At 49.5% G+C, this 13,352-nt stretch overlaps 1 protein-coding gene across 6 annotated transcripts in view; it reads left to right on the top strand.

The window, feature by feature from the left end:
* STUB1 (STIP1 homology and U-box containing protein 1) overlaps positions 1 to 13,352 on the top strand; it is a 465,879-nt gene that overhangs the window by 410,801 nt on the left and 41,726 nt on the right. For all 6 annotated transcript variants that reach the window (XM_069646080.1, XM_069646075.1, XM_069646076.1 and 3 more), the window contains 2 exons: positions 8,009 to 8,065; positions 8,230 to 8,346. In XM_069646080.1, coding sequence (XP_069502181.1) covers positions 8,009 to 8,065; positions 8,230 to 8,346 — 174 coding nt within the window. The remainder of the gene's footprint in view (positions 1 to 8,008; positions 8,066 to 8,229; positions 8,347 to 13,352) is intronic.

Here is a 13,352-nt window from a genome sequence, read left to right as displayed (position 1 = left end):
CCATTCCGCGTGTTTTCACTACAAGTAAACGGGCATACATACCTCAGAGAAGACTTCATATTTTTTCTTTGACAATGCACAAACTCCTTCAGCATTACTTCCAAAAGCTAGATTAAAGACAGCAAGAGATCTCTCCAACCCCAAAAAAAAAATTCTCTCTGTGACTTCAAAGCCCTTTTCTACCCAAAGACTTCTTTTAACATTAAAGAACACTTACCTAAGAGGCTCATCCCGTCTAACAGCATCAGTGTCTTCTGAGCCTCAACAACTACGCACCCCTGCTTGAAAGCAGGACGGAGCGCTCCCTAACAACAAAACAAGGCCCACACTCTCACTCTCCTTCTTTACTCTTAAAGGTGAGGAGTCAGGGTGGGATAATAGGGGAGAGCCCCAGTAAAACCATCCCTTATATTATTCTAGTCCCCATTTCCTGTTTTTCTCTTATGACAAGGGAAAAATCCTAATTAGCGAGTAATGCAGATCAACAGGGGGGTTGGACCATTTATGCTCCTGCGGAAGCAAGGTAAGTGTTACAGGTGGCACCCCTAAGAGGGTGAGTTGCCAGTCTAAACATTCAATGACTGCAGAGTGGGAAGCTTTCCGGGTCAAAATGCTTGACATTTTCGACAAACTGGGCAAAGTCCCGTCCGCGCCTTCTGGTGAAGCCGGCAGGGAACGTTCTCGACCGGATACTTGCGCGCCCTAGAGCCCGTGTAAATGGTGCAATCCTCATCGGGAGCCGTCGAGGCATCTTTCGGACAAGGTTCATAAAGATTGCTCAAGACGTGATGAAAGGTTGCGGTCTTCGTCTCCATCGAAACCGTCATAGTCCTCAATTCCATCGAAGCCGTCGGCACCATGTCTACCTATAGTGCCTGTCTGGTCCTCCACCCCGATCTAGCCAGTTTTACCGGCTCAGACCCTGGCAGCGGTGGAGCCGCCTAAGAAGGTGGTGGCTAAGGCCATGTCGATTCAGAAGCCTCATGCTGTGGTTCCCGAGAAGAGGTGTACTCCTCTGCCAAGGAAAGACTTTCAAGTCCCTCACCTCCATTTTTGAGGAGGAGGAGGAGGAGGAGTATTCCGATGTGGGTGAGGCTCGTTTTTGTCTCCAGTTTGGGATCCCTAATGTGCCAGAATGCCTCATCTCGGAGGAGAGTCGTATGCAGGATCTCTGTGATACCTTGCATAATGCTAGTGGTATAGACACTTCGCCTGAGCTGGAGTTCGGCAGGCCAGACCCTGGTGAGCATGCTGACTCTTCTTACCGACAGCTTATGTCGCAAGTGGTGGAGTATGTGGGCTGGGGCAGGCCTCCAACCCACTATGATCAGGATGATTTTACGGACATTTTGGATCAGGGTCCTCCTACCGATCCCATATTTCATGTGGCTCTGCAGAACCGGGTGGCTAAGAAGTGGGGAAACCCCAGAGACAAATCCGGCAGTGAACAAGTCTTTGACACGAAAATACCGCCCCTCCAGTAGCGACCCCGGCTACTGTCTTATCACCCGACTCCTGAGAGTCTGATGGTTCAGGCAGCCACAGCTACCTCTAAGCAGGCGGCGTACCCTACCATCCCTCCGGATAGGGACGATAAGCGCGTGGATGAATGGGCATGCAAGGTATTTTCGGCTGGGAGTATGGCACTAAAGGCGGCCAGCTCCTCTTGTGCCTTGGCAAGTTTTTCGCACACTCTGCGATTGTATCTCCATGGCGGCTGAGCACATTCCCAAAGCGGAAGAAAAGGAGGGCTTCCTGGCTATTAAGGACGGCAAGGAAGCCATGTGTGAATCCCTTCAATCTGGGTTGAATGTTGCTGACAGTGTTAGCAGATCCATGGCTACGAGCACCGTCATATGCAGATTTGCGTGGTTGCGGAAGTCGGGTTTTGCACCGGATGTGCAGGCTCGTCTTCTGAACATGCCATTTGACGGGTCTCACCTTTTTGGCAGCAAGGCTGACGAGAACCTTGAGAAGCTGCAGACCTCTAAGGCAGGTGGCAAGTCTTTTGGCGCCGCTGTCAGGCAGCCTCAGCCTTTTTGTCCTAGGGGACAGCAATGGAGGGGTAGTTCCTTTTTGTTACTACTCCTCATTTGAAAGGGCGAGTGGAATGGCCAGTCAAAGAGGCCAACGTAAGTTTCCTCGTGGTGACCAAGGTAGAGGTGCCAAAGCCGCTCAAGCAGCAGCCTCTTTGCCATCAGGCTCTGCTACTGCCGCTTCAAAACCGCTCTGAGGCCTTCAGTCAGCTCACTGGTGGCAGGGCAGGCTGTCTCAGCATCTGGAAGATTGACGAGCCATTACTTCGGATGCGTGGGCTGTGGAAACTATAGCCCACGGGTACTGCCTTCCTTTTCTATGGAAGCCTCATGACAATCCACCTGGAGTACACTCTGAGGGTTACAGATCCGCTCCTTGTGCAGGAAATATTAACTCTGCTAGAGAAAGGCGCTATAGAACCTGCGCCTGTAGCGGAGAGGAACAAGGGCTGGTACTCCCCTTATTTTTTGATTCCCAAGAAGGATGGGGGACTGAGACCCATCTTGGACTTGAGATGCTTGAATACGTTCCTCAGGAAGGACAAGTTCAAGATGGTCACTCTTTCTCAGATCCTTCAGGCCCTCCAACTTCAGGATTGGTTGGCGTCATTGGACCTTCAGGATGGTTATTTTCATGTGCTGATACATATCAAGCACAGGAAATACCTGTGGTTCGCCGTTGGTGGCTCGCACTTTCAGTTTCGAGTCCTGCCGTTCGGATTGGCCTCTGCCTGAGAGTGTTCACCAGACTGATGGTGGTAGTGGCAGCGCATCACAGGAGAGGGGGGGGATTCACGTCTACCCCTACCTGGGCGATTGGCTGATCAGGGCGCTTTCTCCCGAACAAGCCTTGAATCATCTCAGCGTTACCTGTCACTCCCTTCACAGACTGGGCTTCTCCCTCAATTTCAAGAAGTCCCATATGACACCTTCCCAACAGCTCCAGTCCATCGGTGCTGGCTTAGATACGTCCTTGGGGAAGTGCTTGCCACCCCAGGTGAGGGCTCAGAACATTCTCCAGATGGTGACAAAATTTCAGAATGCCCAGAGTCTTCCGGCCTTCGAATTCTTAAGGTTGCTCGGCCTCCTTGCATCCTGCATTTTTCTGGTGCCGGAGGCCTGTCTGAGGATGAGATCCCTTCAATGGGCGCTCAGGACTCAATGGTCCCAATTCTCAGGCAGGATGTCGGATCGCCCTCAGGTTCCAGTCAGGGTCTTCTGTGGTGGGCCTGCGAGGAAAACCTCATGAAAGAAGCAGCTTTTGGCAGCCATGGCCAGAGGTCACGGTAGTGACGGATGCTTCCCTCACAGGATGGGGAGCTCACGCCAACCATCTGACAATCAGCGGTCGTTGGTCTCCATCAGAGTCCAAACTGCACTGCACATCAATCTTTTGGGAGCTGAGAGCAATCAGATTAGCACTGAAGGCTTTCCTGCCGTCTGTGCGGAGGAAGAATGTCCTGATAATGACGGACAACATAGTGGCCATGCATTACCTCAACAAGAGAGGAGGCGTAGGGTCACTGTCTCTGTGCAGAAAGGCAATGCAGCTCTGCTTCTGACAATTCGAGAAGGAATCTCCCTAGCAGCAGTTCATCTAGCTGGAGAGGAGAACACAGCGGCGGACCCTCTGAGCAGGCAGAGCACAGTCTCCCACGAATGGGAAATAGCTCAGGAAGTCCTTCAAGAGATTTCCGCCCTTTGGGGAACCCTGCAAGTGGATCTGTTTGCAACCGGGACCAACCGGAAGTGCAAGCAGTAATGCTCGGGAGAATTTCCTTTGTGTTTGCGTTTGTGGTGGATTGGGAATTCCCGTTACTGTACGTGTTTCCTCCAGTCCCTGTCATTCCTCAGGTTCTCAGGAGGTTAAGGCGGTTGGGTCCTGCATGATCCTAGTTGGTCAGGATTGGGCCAGGAGATCGTGGTACCCAGATCTTCTGGAAATGTCAATCTGTCCTCCGATACGTCTTCCCCAAGAGAGGAAGGTTGGATTCTCCATCCAGAGGTCAAGTCTCTCAACCTTCACGCTGGGTTTCTGAAAGGTTGAGATACAAGGATTGGGACCTCCCTGATGACGTAATGGAGGTGTTGCATTCAGCCAGGCGGCCGGCAACGAAGTCTCTATACCGTTGCCATTGGAATAAGTTCTGCGACTGGTGCGTGTTAATTTTTTTCAGTGTTCAACCGTGGATGTTCTATCCTTTTTCTTTCTTTAGCCCACAAGGGTCTTCAGGTGGAGACCGTTAAAGGTTACCTAGTAGCGCTCTCCATCTTTAAGCGCTCATCCGAGGAATGCTCTTATTTTAAGATTCCTTTGGTTACTCAATTTCCGAAAGGGCCCACAAATGTGTTCCCACCTTCACCGTTTCAGGTTCCGGTTTGGGACCTTAACTTGGTCTTAAAATATCTGATGGGTGCGTCATTTGAACCATTGCACTTGTGTCCCTTGAGGTTGTTAACCTTTAGGACTGTTCTGTTGGTTGCTCTTACATCTTCATGCAGAGTGAGCGAGTTGCAGGCACTTTCTTCCAAGCCACCCTTTACTGTATTCCACAAGGACAGGGCTGTGTTAAGAGTCAGACTCTTCTTTCTACCTAAGGTAGTTTCGGACTTTCATTTGAGTCCGAAAATTGTACTGCCTGCCTTCTATCCTCCTCCGCATCGTAGTAAGGAAGAGGAAAGGCTTCATAGGTTGGACCCTAGGAGTGCTTTGAGCTTTTATAGTTCCAGAATGTCCAAGGTGAGAGTGGTTGACCAGCTCTTTGTGGGGTACACAGGGCACAAACTGGGCCAGGCTTTGTCAAAACAGACCTTGTCTAGATGGATCATACTCGCTATTTCTGAATGCTATACTTTGCCGGGCAAGGTCCCTTCTGAGGGCTTGCGTACTCATCCCACCAGAGGAATGCCCTTTAATTTCCAGTCTTGCTCAATTCTTCACCCTCCTCCAATCACGGATACTGCTTTGGGAGTCTGAGATGAGGAATATGTTGGAGGACACAATCCATTCGAAGAACAAGTTAATTACCCCAGGTAACGGTCTTTTGACTGGATGTTCTTCCAACGTATCCCTCATCGCCCTCCCATCATACCCCTCTGTAGAATTTCCCATGCTATTACAGCTTTCATTCCAACAAGGCTGAGTATGGTCGGGCTCGTTGTGTGGCCATTTCTGCTACATGAGGAGAGGGAGAAAAAACAAGAACTGAGGCTATGGGCGCTGTGCGTGCTACTTATAACATCCGATGATGTCACCCTCGACGGAGGCCTCCGAAGAACATCGACCCGACGCCATTGACGCAGGGTGCCCTCTGATGAAAAATGTCCAAAGCAGCCGAGCTGTGGAGCCTACATTTCAAAGATGAGGAATATGTTGGAGGAACACCCATTCGAAAGAGCGTTACCAGGGGTACGTAACTTGTTCTTCTCCTGCTGTTACAGTAGGATGGTGGTGAGAGGGCCATAGTTAGGGTATATGCGTCTACCTGCTCCTCTGCAGGAAGTTCCTTGGCACTTCCAGGAATTAAGTTGTATTTCCCCAAGGATCATAAGAACTATGTAGGACATTTGGTATTCTGTCAACCGACTGGGGAGTGTTTCTATATGACCTGGAGTGTGGATGAGCACATAACGAATGCAGGTGACCTGAGGGGGGTGACGAAGATATGGATTCCGAAGAAACCAAAGTGCATAGAGAAGGGGAAGAACATTGAGGTGGTCGAGGACTCAACCAGAGGGGGGAATGTAGAGAGGCAGATGTGCGCGTCCTCTCTAGTGCCCGCCCCCTCACCTCCGTCATACTGCAAGAATAACAGGAATAGACTGTGCATGACACCAGGTATCATCCCAATACCCCATCGAAGATATGAGAGACATTATGCACTCAAACAACCGTATGGAATGTTCCCTCACACTAACGTGATGTCATTTATAGCTTACCTGTACACATGTTTCATGGTGGAAGGATGTCTGCATACACCAATGGATATCGAATAGCTATAAGTGAAATCCGAACATAGTAAAATGTCATCATGAAGAGAAGACACAAGGACACTTTGAAACAATATGCAAATACTTTAAAGAATGAAGATGTAACTGAACAAACATGAGAAACGTATGGAATTACGAAGAAATCATATATACTAAAAAGATGAGTAATAAGAAAATCAGCAAATGTATATGCACAGAAACGCAAGGTTGATCAGACATCTAGAAGCTTGCTGCAGGAGATAATATAACGGGAGTAAAGCGACCTTGATGAAAAGATGGACCTCGATGCTGTGTAAATAAGCAACTAAGCCTTGAAGAGAACCGCACAGCTGACAGGCGCTGGAAAACCGCTTTGTGCGAATAGCAAAGCATATCTGTTTGGCTTGTATCAAGGATGCCACATCAAGGGGGTAACCAAGGCGAGTCAAAGAGGATAAGCTACATACCACAACATATTTATCTTAGATTAAGTAAAGGAGAAAGCATTTGCAGATGCCAAGTATTGAACAATTAAAGATACAGAAAGCCTATTCAAGACGGAGCAACCAAGTCTCCAGAGGCCAAGAGGAGTAATAGCACCCAGCATAATTGAAATATTGAAATAAATAGCACTTCATAAAAGGTCGATATGGACAAAATTGTGGTCTCCTCACACGTGGTGCAAGACTCAAACAAGGCCTATTCATTAAGCTTCAACTGAAGATGGCGATGTACCTCCACTCCCTGAAAATTCCCAAGGGCGAGAACCGTCAGCAAGGTCAACTACAGAGAAGAAGCCTTGGCTTGGGGCCTAACTGATGAAAGATGGTAGGCTAATTGACCAAGTGGGCAGTGGTCTGACGTTGCTCCCTGCACCTGAGTTTCGTTTTGCTTTGCTTACATGCTGCTAACGAGCCGAATGTCCAAATTTGGGGAGAGAATGCCAACCAATCATGAGGTCCTATGTAGCAGTGTACTATACATATATGCATAAGCCACTCTGCAGCTGTTATTCTGCTATTAATCTGTATTATACGTATTTAGAGGTAGTCCAAGGTATTCCTACCAGGTAAGGGGCAGCCAGTTATGTTCCTAACACATATAATAGTATATGTATATATGTTCCCTTAACCATTCCCTCCTTTCAATAGTTTTTTACTGTTTGCCACGTAGGATGATGTCATAGCTGAGATACATCGAGGTATAAAGCCTTTGTGTAATCGGAATGTAGACAATCTGTTTGTTCACTGGTTGGAATACTGTTGACTTACTAATATATTAATGCTGTAATCTACATGAATGCTGGTTATGCCTTGTTAAGATTGTGCAATTCACAAGTTTGGTCTCTCAGAATCACACACCAGTGCTGATTCTGCAAATGGTTCAATACGCAGTGCATGCAAGTTAGTCATGACCTTTTACATAAATTTCGCACCCAAATACTAGGATCTGATCCTTTCTGTTTCTCTACTTTCAGAGCGATCATCATTTTCTGGTCTTAAATCACATGAGCTCTGATGCAAATTGTCAGTCAATCTGTGGTAAAGTCTAGTGCAGAGTAATCATTTACTATAATGACTCCAACCTTCAGTCTGCGGTAGCCTTTGGTGGTTGTTCTGTATTGCCATCAGTGTGCCGGCCACATTGTTTACTAGTAACACTGTCTCACCAAAGGTATGGCCTAACAGCGACCTTGCTGTGTTAACCCCAGAGCAACACTGCCTATCCAGGGGTAGGAATCTGCCAGTTACTCAGTTTCGTCATAACTTGAATAAAAAAGCCATTATAAGTATACTTGTTCTTTTAGAACGCACTTAATACCAGCGAATGGTTTCGAAGCACGGGATCAGACTTTTAACCTGTTGCGCTGCGTTGTCTTGCTTCTAAGACAAATCCGTTGCCCCTAAGCTATTCCCCTCTACCCCCCCATTATTTTGTTAACTCTAATTTTGTCGAGTAGGCATAGTCAAATGCACTGATCTGTTTCTTATTTTGCTCTTCAGGACAGACATCTTGCAGATATGGAGGAGTTGTTCTCCCAGGTTGATGAGAAGAGAAAGGTGAGCCAATGACATAGAAAAGGGCATGGAGGTTATGGGCCCCACTTTGTGCAATTTAGGACAAGGGAGGCCACTAACAGAAATGGAATAGACTGTATTTGGGTAGCGGTTGTCCTGCTACATGATATTTGTAATTTTCGTTTTCACTCTTGCCTTCTTTTTAGAGGCGTGATATCCCAGATTACCTATGTGGCAAGATCAGCTTCGAGTTGATGAGGGAGCCTTGTATCACCCCCAGTGGGATCACCTATGACCGTAAGGACATTGAGGAACATCTACAGGTGAATACAATTGTAAATCTGTAGTGAGGGGCTGTCTCATTCCTGACTAACCTAGGATCTGGAAAGAATGGTACAGCGTTGATGCTCTGCAGGAATATTTGATTTGGTGCTTGTTGCAGCAGATATGGATGTGAAGGGTGGGGGAATCCAGTTTCATTTGTTCTGAGATTCTGCAGCGTTGGACTTATAAGTCGCTATGCATGTATGTGCTATTACCACCAGTTGACAGCAGCGCGAAGTGGAATTATAGTGCTAGAAACCATTTTATATTGCAAAATGCCAGTAATGTAGCTCAGCAGGTTTTGTGCTTGCTGCTGAGATGTGCGTGATCTGCAGGTTGTATCCTGATAAAGCCATCTCAACCTTTCATCTATTAGCGGTCATTAAATGAGACAACTTTGGTTGGATAAGTTACATATAAAAAATTTCTATGTACAGCGACTTGGCGAAAGTGCTACATAAATAACGAATTCTCAAACTAGTATTAAACGTATAGGCAAACGGGCTGCCCTTTGGTTTCTCTGGCTCACCTAGTGCTGTCGGGGTCGAGCCAACAAGGCTAGCTCACAGAAGGGGAATATGGTAGACAGTAATGCAGGCAAGACAAGCATTTCATCAGTTAACATATGCATGTTCACACATGCATATGCATGTTCACACATGGGCATATATTAAATATACTTTATATTTCAAGAGTGCATATACAGTATACATTTCATTTTAGAAAGCTTCAAAAGGGTAGTCGACAATAAGGTTGTCTGTGGCCGGGGACACTATCTACAACTTGCTCTCACCAAATACACTCCTTCCAGATCCCTACGCTCCTCCGACCCCAACTCTCTGCTTGTCAGGCACTTCTCTATCGGAGAGTGGGCGGCTGTTCCCTTTCCTCAGCTGGCTCCCTCCCCTGGAACAGCCACCCCCTTTCTCTCCACCCTGAGCCAGATCTCCACATGTTCTTCAAACACCTCAAGAATCTCCTCTTCTCCTTCTCTCTCTCCCTCCTGTGCTAAACCCCACAGTAGCTGTGATTGGTGGCCTGGGCCCTTATTTGTACTTCTGGGCCCTGGCCTTCTGTCCGATCGTCCGCAACATCTGCCCACCCCCTGGTCTTGCAGTCAGGCACCATTTGGCCTGAGCTGTTTCACAGGCCTGCACTTATTGTATGGGCTGGTGAACCCTCTTCCATCTAGTGGTCTCTGCCTGACACTTACCTGTGTCTTTTGCAACCAACGCTTGCACTTACCTGTTGCCTTGCAACTGTCTCCCCGGCACTTCACCCCTCTGTGGATCCCCTAGCACTTACCCTTTTCACCTGTCCGGTCTCTCTCTGCACTTGCACGATCCAAATGTTCACCAGGCCTAGTAGGACTGCTTTGTATTTTGCACTTATCCAGCAGTGGATCTTTCATGGATTCACATGCTGTGAATATTTCCCGTCGTCAGGCTGGGAGACCTCAGTAACTTTAATTTAGCGTTTTTCTATGGAAAACTTTGACGTCCTTTTTGTGTGCTTTACGCTACACCAATAGGACATTTGATATAAATAGCCTTGCCCCGCGACTACCCTTCAGATTTCAACCATCTCCAAACTGTTGGGATCACCTTGCGTTTCTCCGTGTTTTACACAGCCAGCATGTCATCTGTGGCCCAGAACAAATTGCTGTTTAGTCCTTGTGCTACCTGCAGCCTAGGGTCTTCAAAGGGGACAGCCATACGGATTGTCTGTCTGTACCCCCATCATTCTGCGGATGCCTGTGAGATCTGCCAAGGGTTTTCTCAGAAGAATTTGAAAGACTGCAACCGCTGGCTCTTCTGTTGACCGGCTTCGGAGGTAGGTTCGGCCTGGCGGAGCACGTCTTCGGTCACGGGGGGCAAGACCTCGGCGCACTGACGGGCGGTGTTGGCGGAACCCCCTGCTAAGAAGCAACGATCAGAGTTGCCTACGTCTGAGGTGGGGAGAGGTAGCAAGTCCTCTTCATCCAGGTCACATCACTCGAAAGGGGCGAGTGCCTCCTCGCTGTCAAAGTCGGATCAGCCGGACAAGTCAAAGGGGTCCAGTGGTAGGCCCGAGAAATCAGGGGCTGTCGGACAGAGGACAGTTGAAGCCGAGGGAGTCTTAATCTTTGAACTGCTTGTCGTCTAAAGACCATCATAGATCATCGTCCAGCCGATACTCGTTGAAGATTCGTTCCGGCTCTTCTTCCAAGAAGTCTGCTTCACCGGAGAAAGCTAAGCCCGTGGAGGTCTCAATCCCGACGACAAAGGTGTCGTCGACGGATGTTACCTTGTCAACTGTGGTGGTACAATCTGCACTGCCGTTGTCGACGGTGCTGTCGTCGGCTCCATCCACGGCCGTGACTGACAGTAGACAGTTGTTGCTGTCGACGGCGCAGATGGAGACGGAGGGTGGCTTGTTGCCAACGGAGGATGACTTGTTGCCGATGGGGGTGCCATGGCAATCTGCCGGCTTTGGGCCCATGTTTCCGGTGGACATTCTGCAACAAGAGCCGGCTGCGTATTCTGTTTCCTCGGGACTGTAGTTGGAACAAGAGCTGATTTTCGAACCGTCAGTGCTGGGTCTGCAAGGTAAACGCCAGTCTATGTCGAGTGGGGTGGGGGTTGGGGCCACCCCTTTACCCGTTGGTGAATCAATATTCCCTGCTATCTTTGCAGGTGTTGAATACACTCCAGTCGTTGTTGGGGCAGTTGGATGCTAGGCTTCCGCCGCCTCCAAGCCCGTTGGCTCCGGTGGTTGAGGGGGTGCCTGGTGAGGCCCCAAGGAGGTCTCCTCCAGTGCGGTTGCCATTGCCGGTTGGGTTGGACCGTCCCAGAAGTCATCCTGAGGAAGGGTAATTGCCAGATTCTGGTCAGGAGAGTTCTCCTCGAGATACCCTGTCAACGGCATCCTCGTTGCCAACGAGGGACGATACATGGGATACGGACCGTGAGGTGGAACAGCCTAGTAGCCCGACGCAACAGTCTCCACCGGATGGCAAAAGCTTGCAAGGAGTTTGGCCTGGCTCCTGAAGAACGTCGAAAAAAACGTTTTCTGTCCGACCATATGGGGAAGCGACAGAAGTCGGTCTTCTCGGTCCCCATTTTGGACCACGTGTGGCAGGAGGGTCTGCACACGATGCGCCATCTTTTTCCGGAACCTGCGGTAAAGGGGCGTCTGGAAAAGAAGTTTAAGGAAACCGAAGTGACACCCAAATGTCGCAACCTACGCCGGAGTCTGTGGTGGCAGCTGCCAGGCATAAGGCCAGAAGCCAACAGTGTGTTACGCCCCCAGACAGTGAGGCCAGGAAACAGGACTCATTCGGGAAGAATGTCCTGACCATGGGGGCTACTACGGTGAAAGCAGCAAATTCATTAGCCATTGTGGCCAGGTATGACAGTTAGCTATGGCACCGGTTGGCCCCGATATTAGATCATCAACCGGAGCAACACTGTAAGGATGCAATGCTGCTGGTTCGTGAGGGGGAGGGGGCCTCCAACCACAGCATAAACATTGCTGTGCACCTGGCAGAGTCAGGCTTCAAGCAAATAAATAATGTATGGCAGAATGTAAACATAAAGAAGAATAAAGAATAAAGAAGAAGCAAATAAATAATGATGTTGTGCTCCGGAGGCAGGCGCACAGACTTTCGTCCGGAAGTCCAGCATAAAGTAGTGGATATGCCCTGTGAGGATGAACAGCTCTTTGGAGAAAAGATCATTGAGGCACTGAAGGGGATGAAAGAAGACACGGAGACAGCGAAGTCTGCAGGGGTTCCCTGCAGAGTGGCCGTTTCGCTCTTTCCGGGCCTTTCGTGGAGTCTCTGGTAATGCTCAGTTTGCCGCCTCCTGCGACAGAGGTTACGGGCGCTCCAGCTATTCGTCCCAAGGCTTCCGGCGCTCGTTCCAGTCGGCGCAGAAGAGCAGAGACTTTAAAGCACAACGTAAAAAAGGTCCTTCCGCCTCAGCTGCTGGGCAGTCTGCTTGGGGGGAGGGTGGCGAACCACTTTGACGAGTGGCATCTTATCACTACGGACCGCTGGGTGCTGGATACAGTACGTCTCAGTCACTTGTTGGAGTTTTGGCACCCTCCACTCCCCATTCCGCCCATGCATGTGGCGCAACCGCATCTTCTAGTCTTGCGGCAGGAGGTGGAACTCGTGTTAGCGAAAGCAGTGATAGAACCAGTTCCGGTGTCTGAACAGGGACAGGGGGTGTACTCCTGATATTTTGTCATAAAAAAGCCCAATGGCAAGTGGAAGCCTATTCTAGATCCGGCCGCTGAACAAGAATCTGCAGTGCCTGAAGTTCAAAATGCTCACACTGCATGATGTCATCCGCTCGGTGCAGCCGGGAGGGTTCCTGGCATTGTTAGATCTGGAAGACGCCTACTTTCACATGCCGATGCGGACAATCCACCACAGGTTACTACGTTTTGTGGTCGGGGACAATCATTACCAGTTCTGTGTGCTCCCGTTTGGCCTGAAGTCTGCTCCCAGGACATTCACAAAGTGCCTGGCTCCGGTGGCTGCCTTCCTCCGCAGGGAAGGCCATCATGTGTACCCATACCTGGACGATTGGTTGGTAAGGGGCCTGTTGCCGGAACTGACTTTGAAGTCTCTCCAGGCGTCCATGGTCATGTTACAACAGCTGGGGTTCGCTGTCAACTTTGGAAATCCTATCTGACGCCGTCCAGGCACTTGGTGTTTCTTGATGCTCAGTTTCTCACCCAAGAAAATCTGGCGAGGGCTTCCGGCGAAAGAGTGGAGAAAGCAGTGTCAAAAGCTTGCGAGTGGGGCCAGGGTACGGTGGGCTCAGTCCAGAGTTGCATGTCGTTGCTGGGCTCCATGGCGTCCTGCATCCCGCTCGTCACCAATTGCCACCTGTTAATGAGACCGGTGAAGGAATTCCTGGCAGACTGGTGGCTGCAGTGCTGAGGGTCCTGGTCGGACAAGGTGGTCCTCTCACGGGTGCTGGTGGAGGCCCTTCGGTGGTGGACTTGCACAGAA

The sequence above is a fragment of the Ambystoma mexicanum genome, chromosome 2p (assembly GCF_040938575.1).
Source record: "Ambystoma mexicanum isolate Mex_15411 chromosome 2p, UKY_AmexF1_1, whole genome shotgun sequence".
NCBI lineage: Eukaryota > Metazoa > Chordata > Amphibia > Caudata > Ambystomatidae > Ambystoma > Ambystoma mexicanum.
Note: the sequence above shows the minus strand (reverse complement) of the source record. Positions and strands in the feature narration are given on the sequence as shown.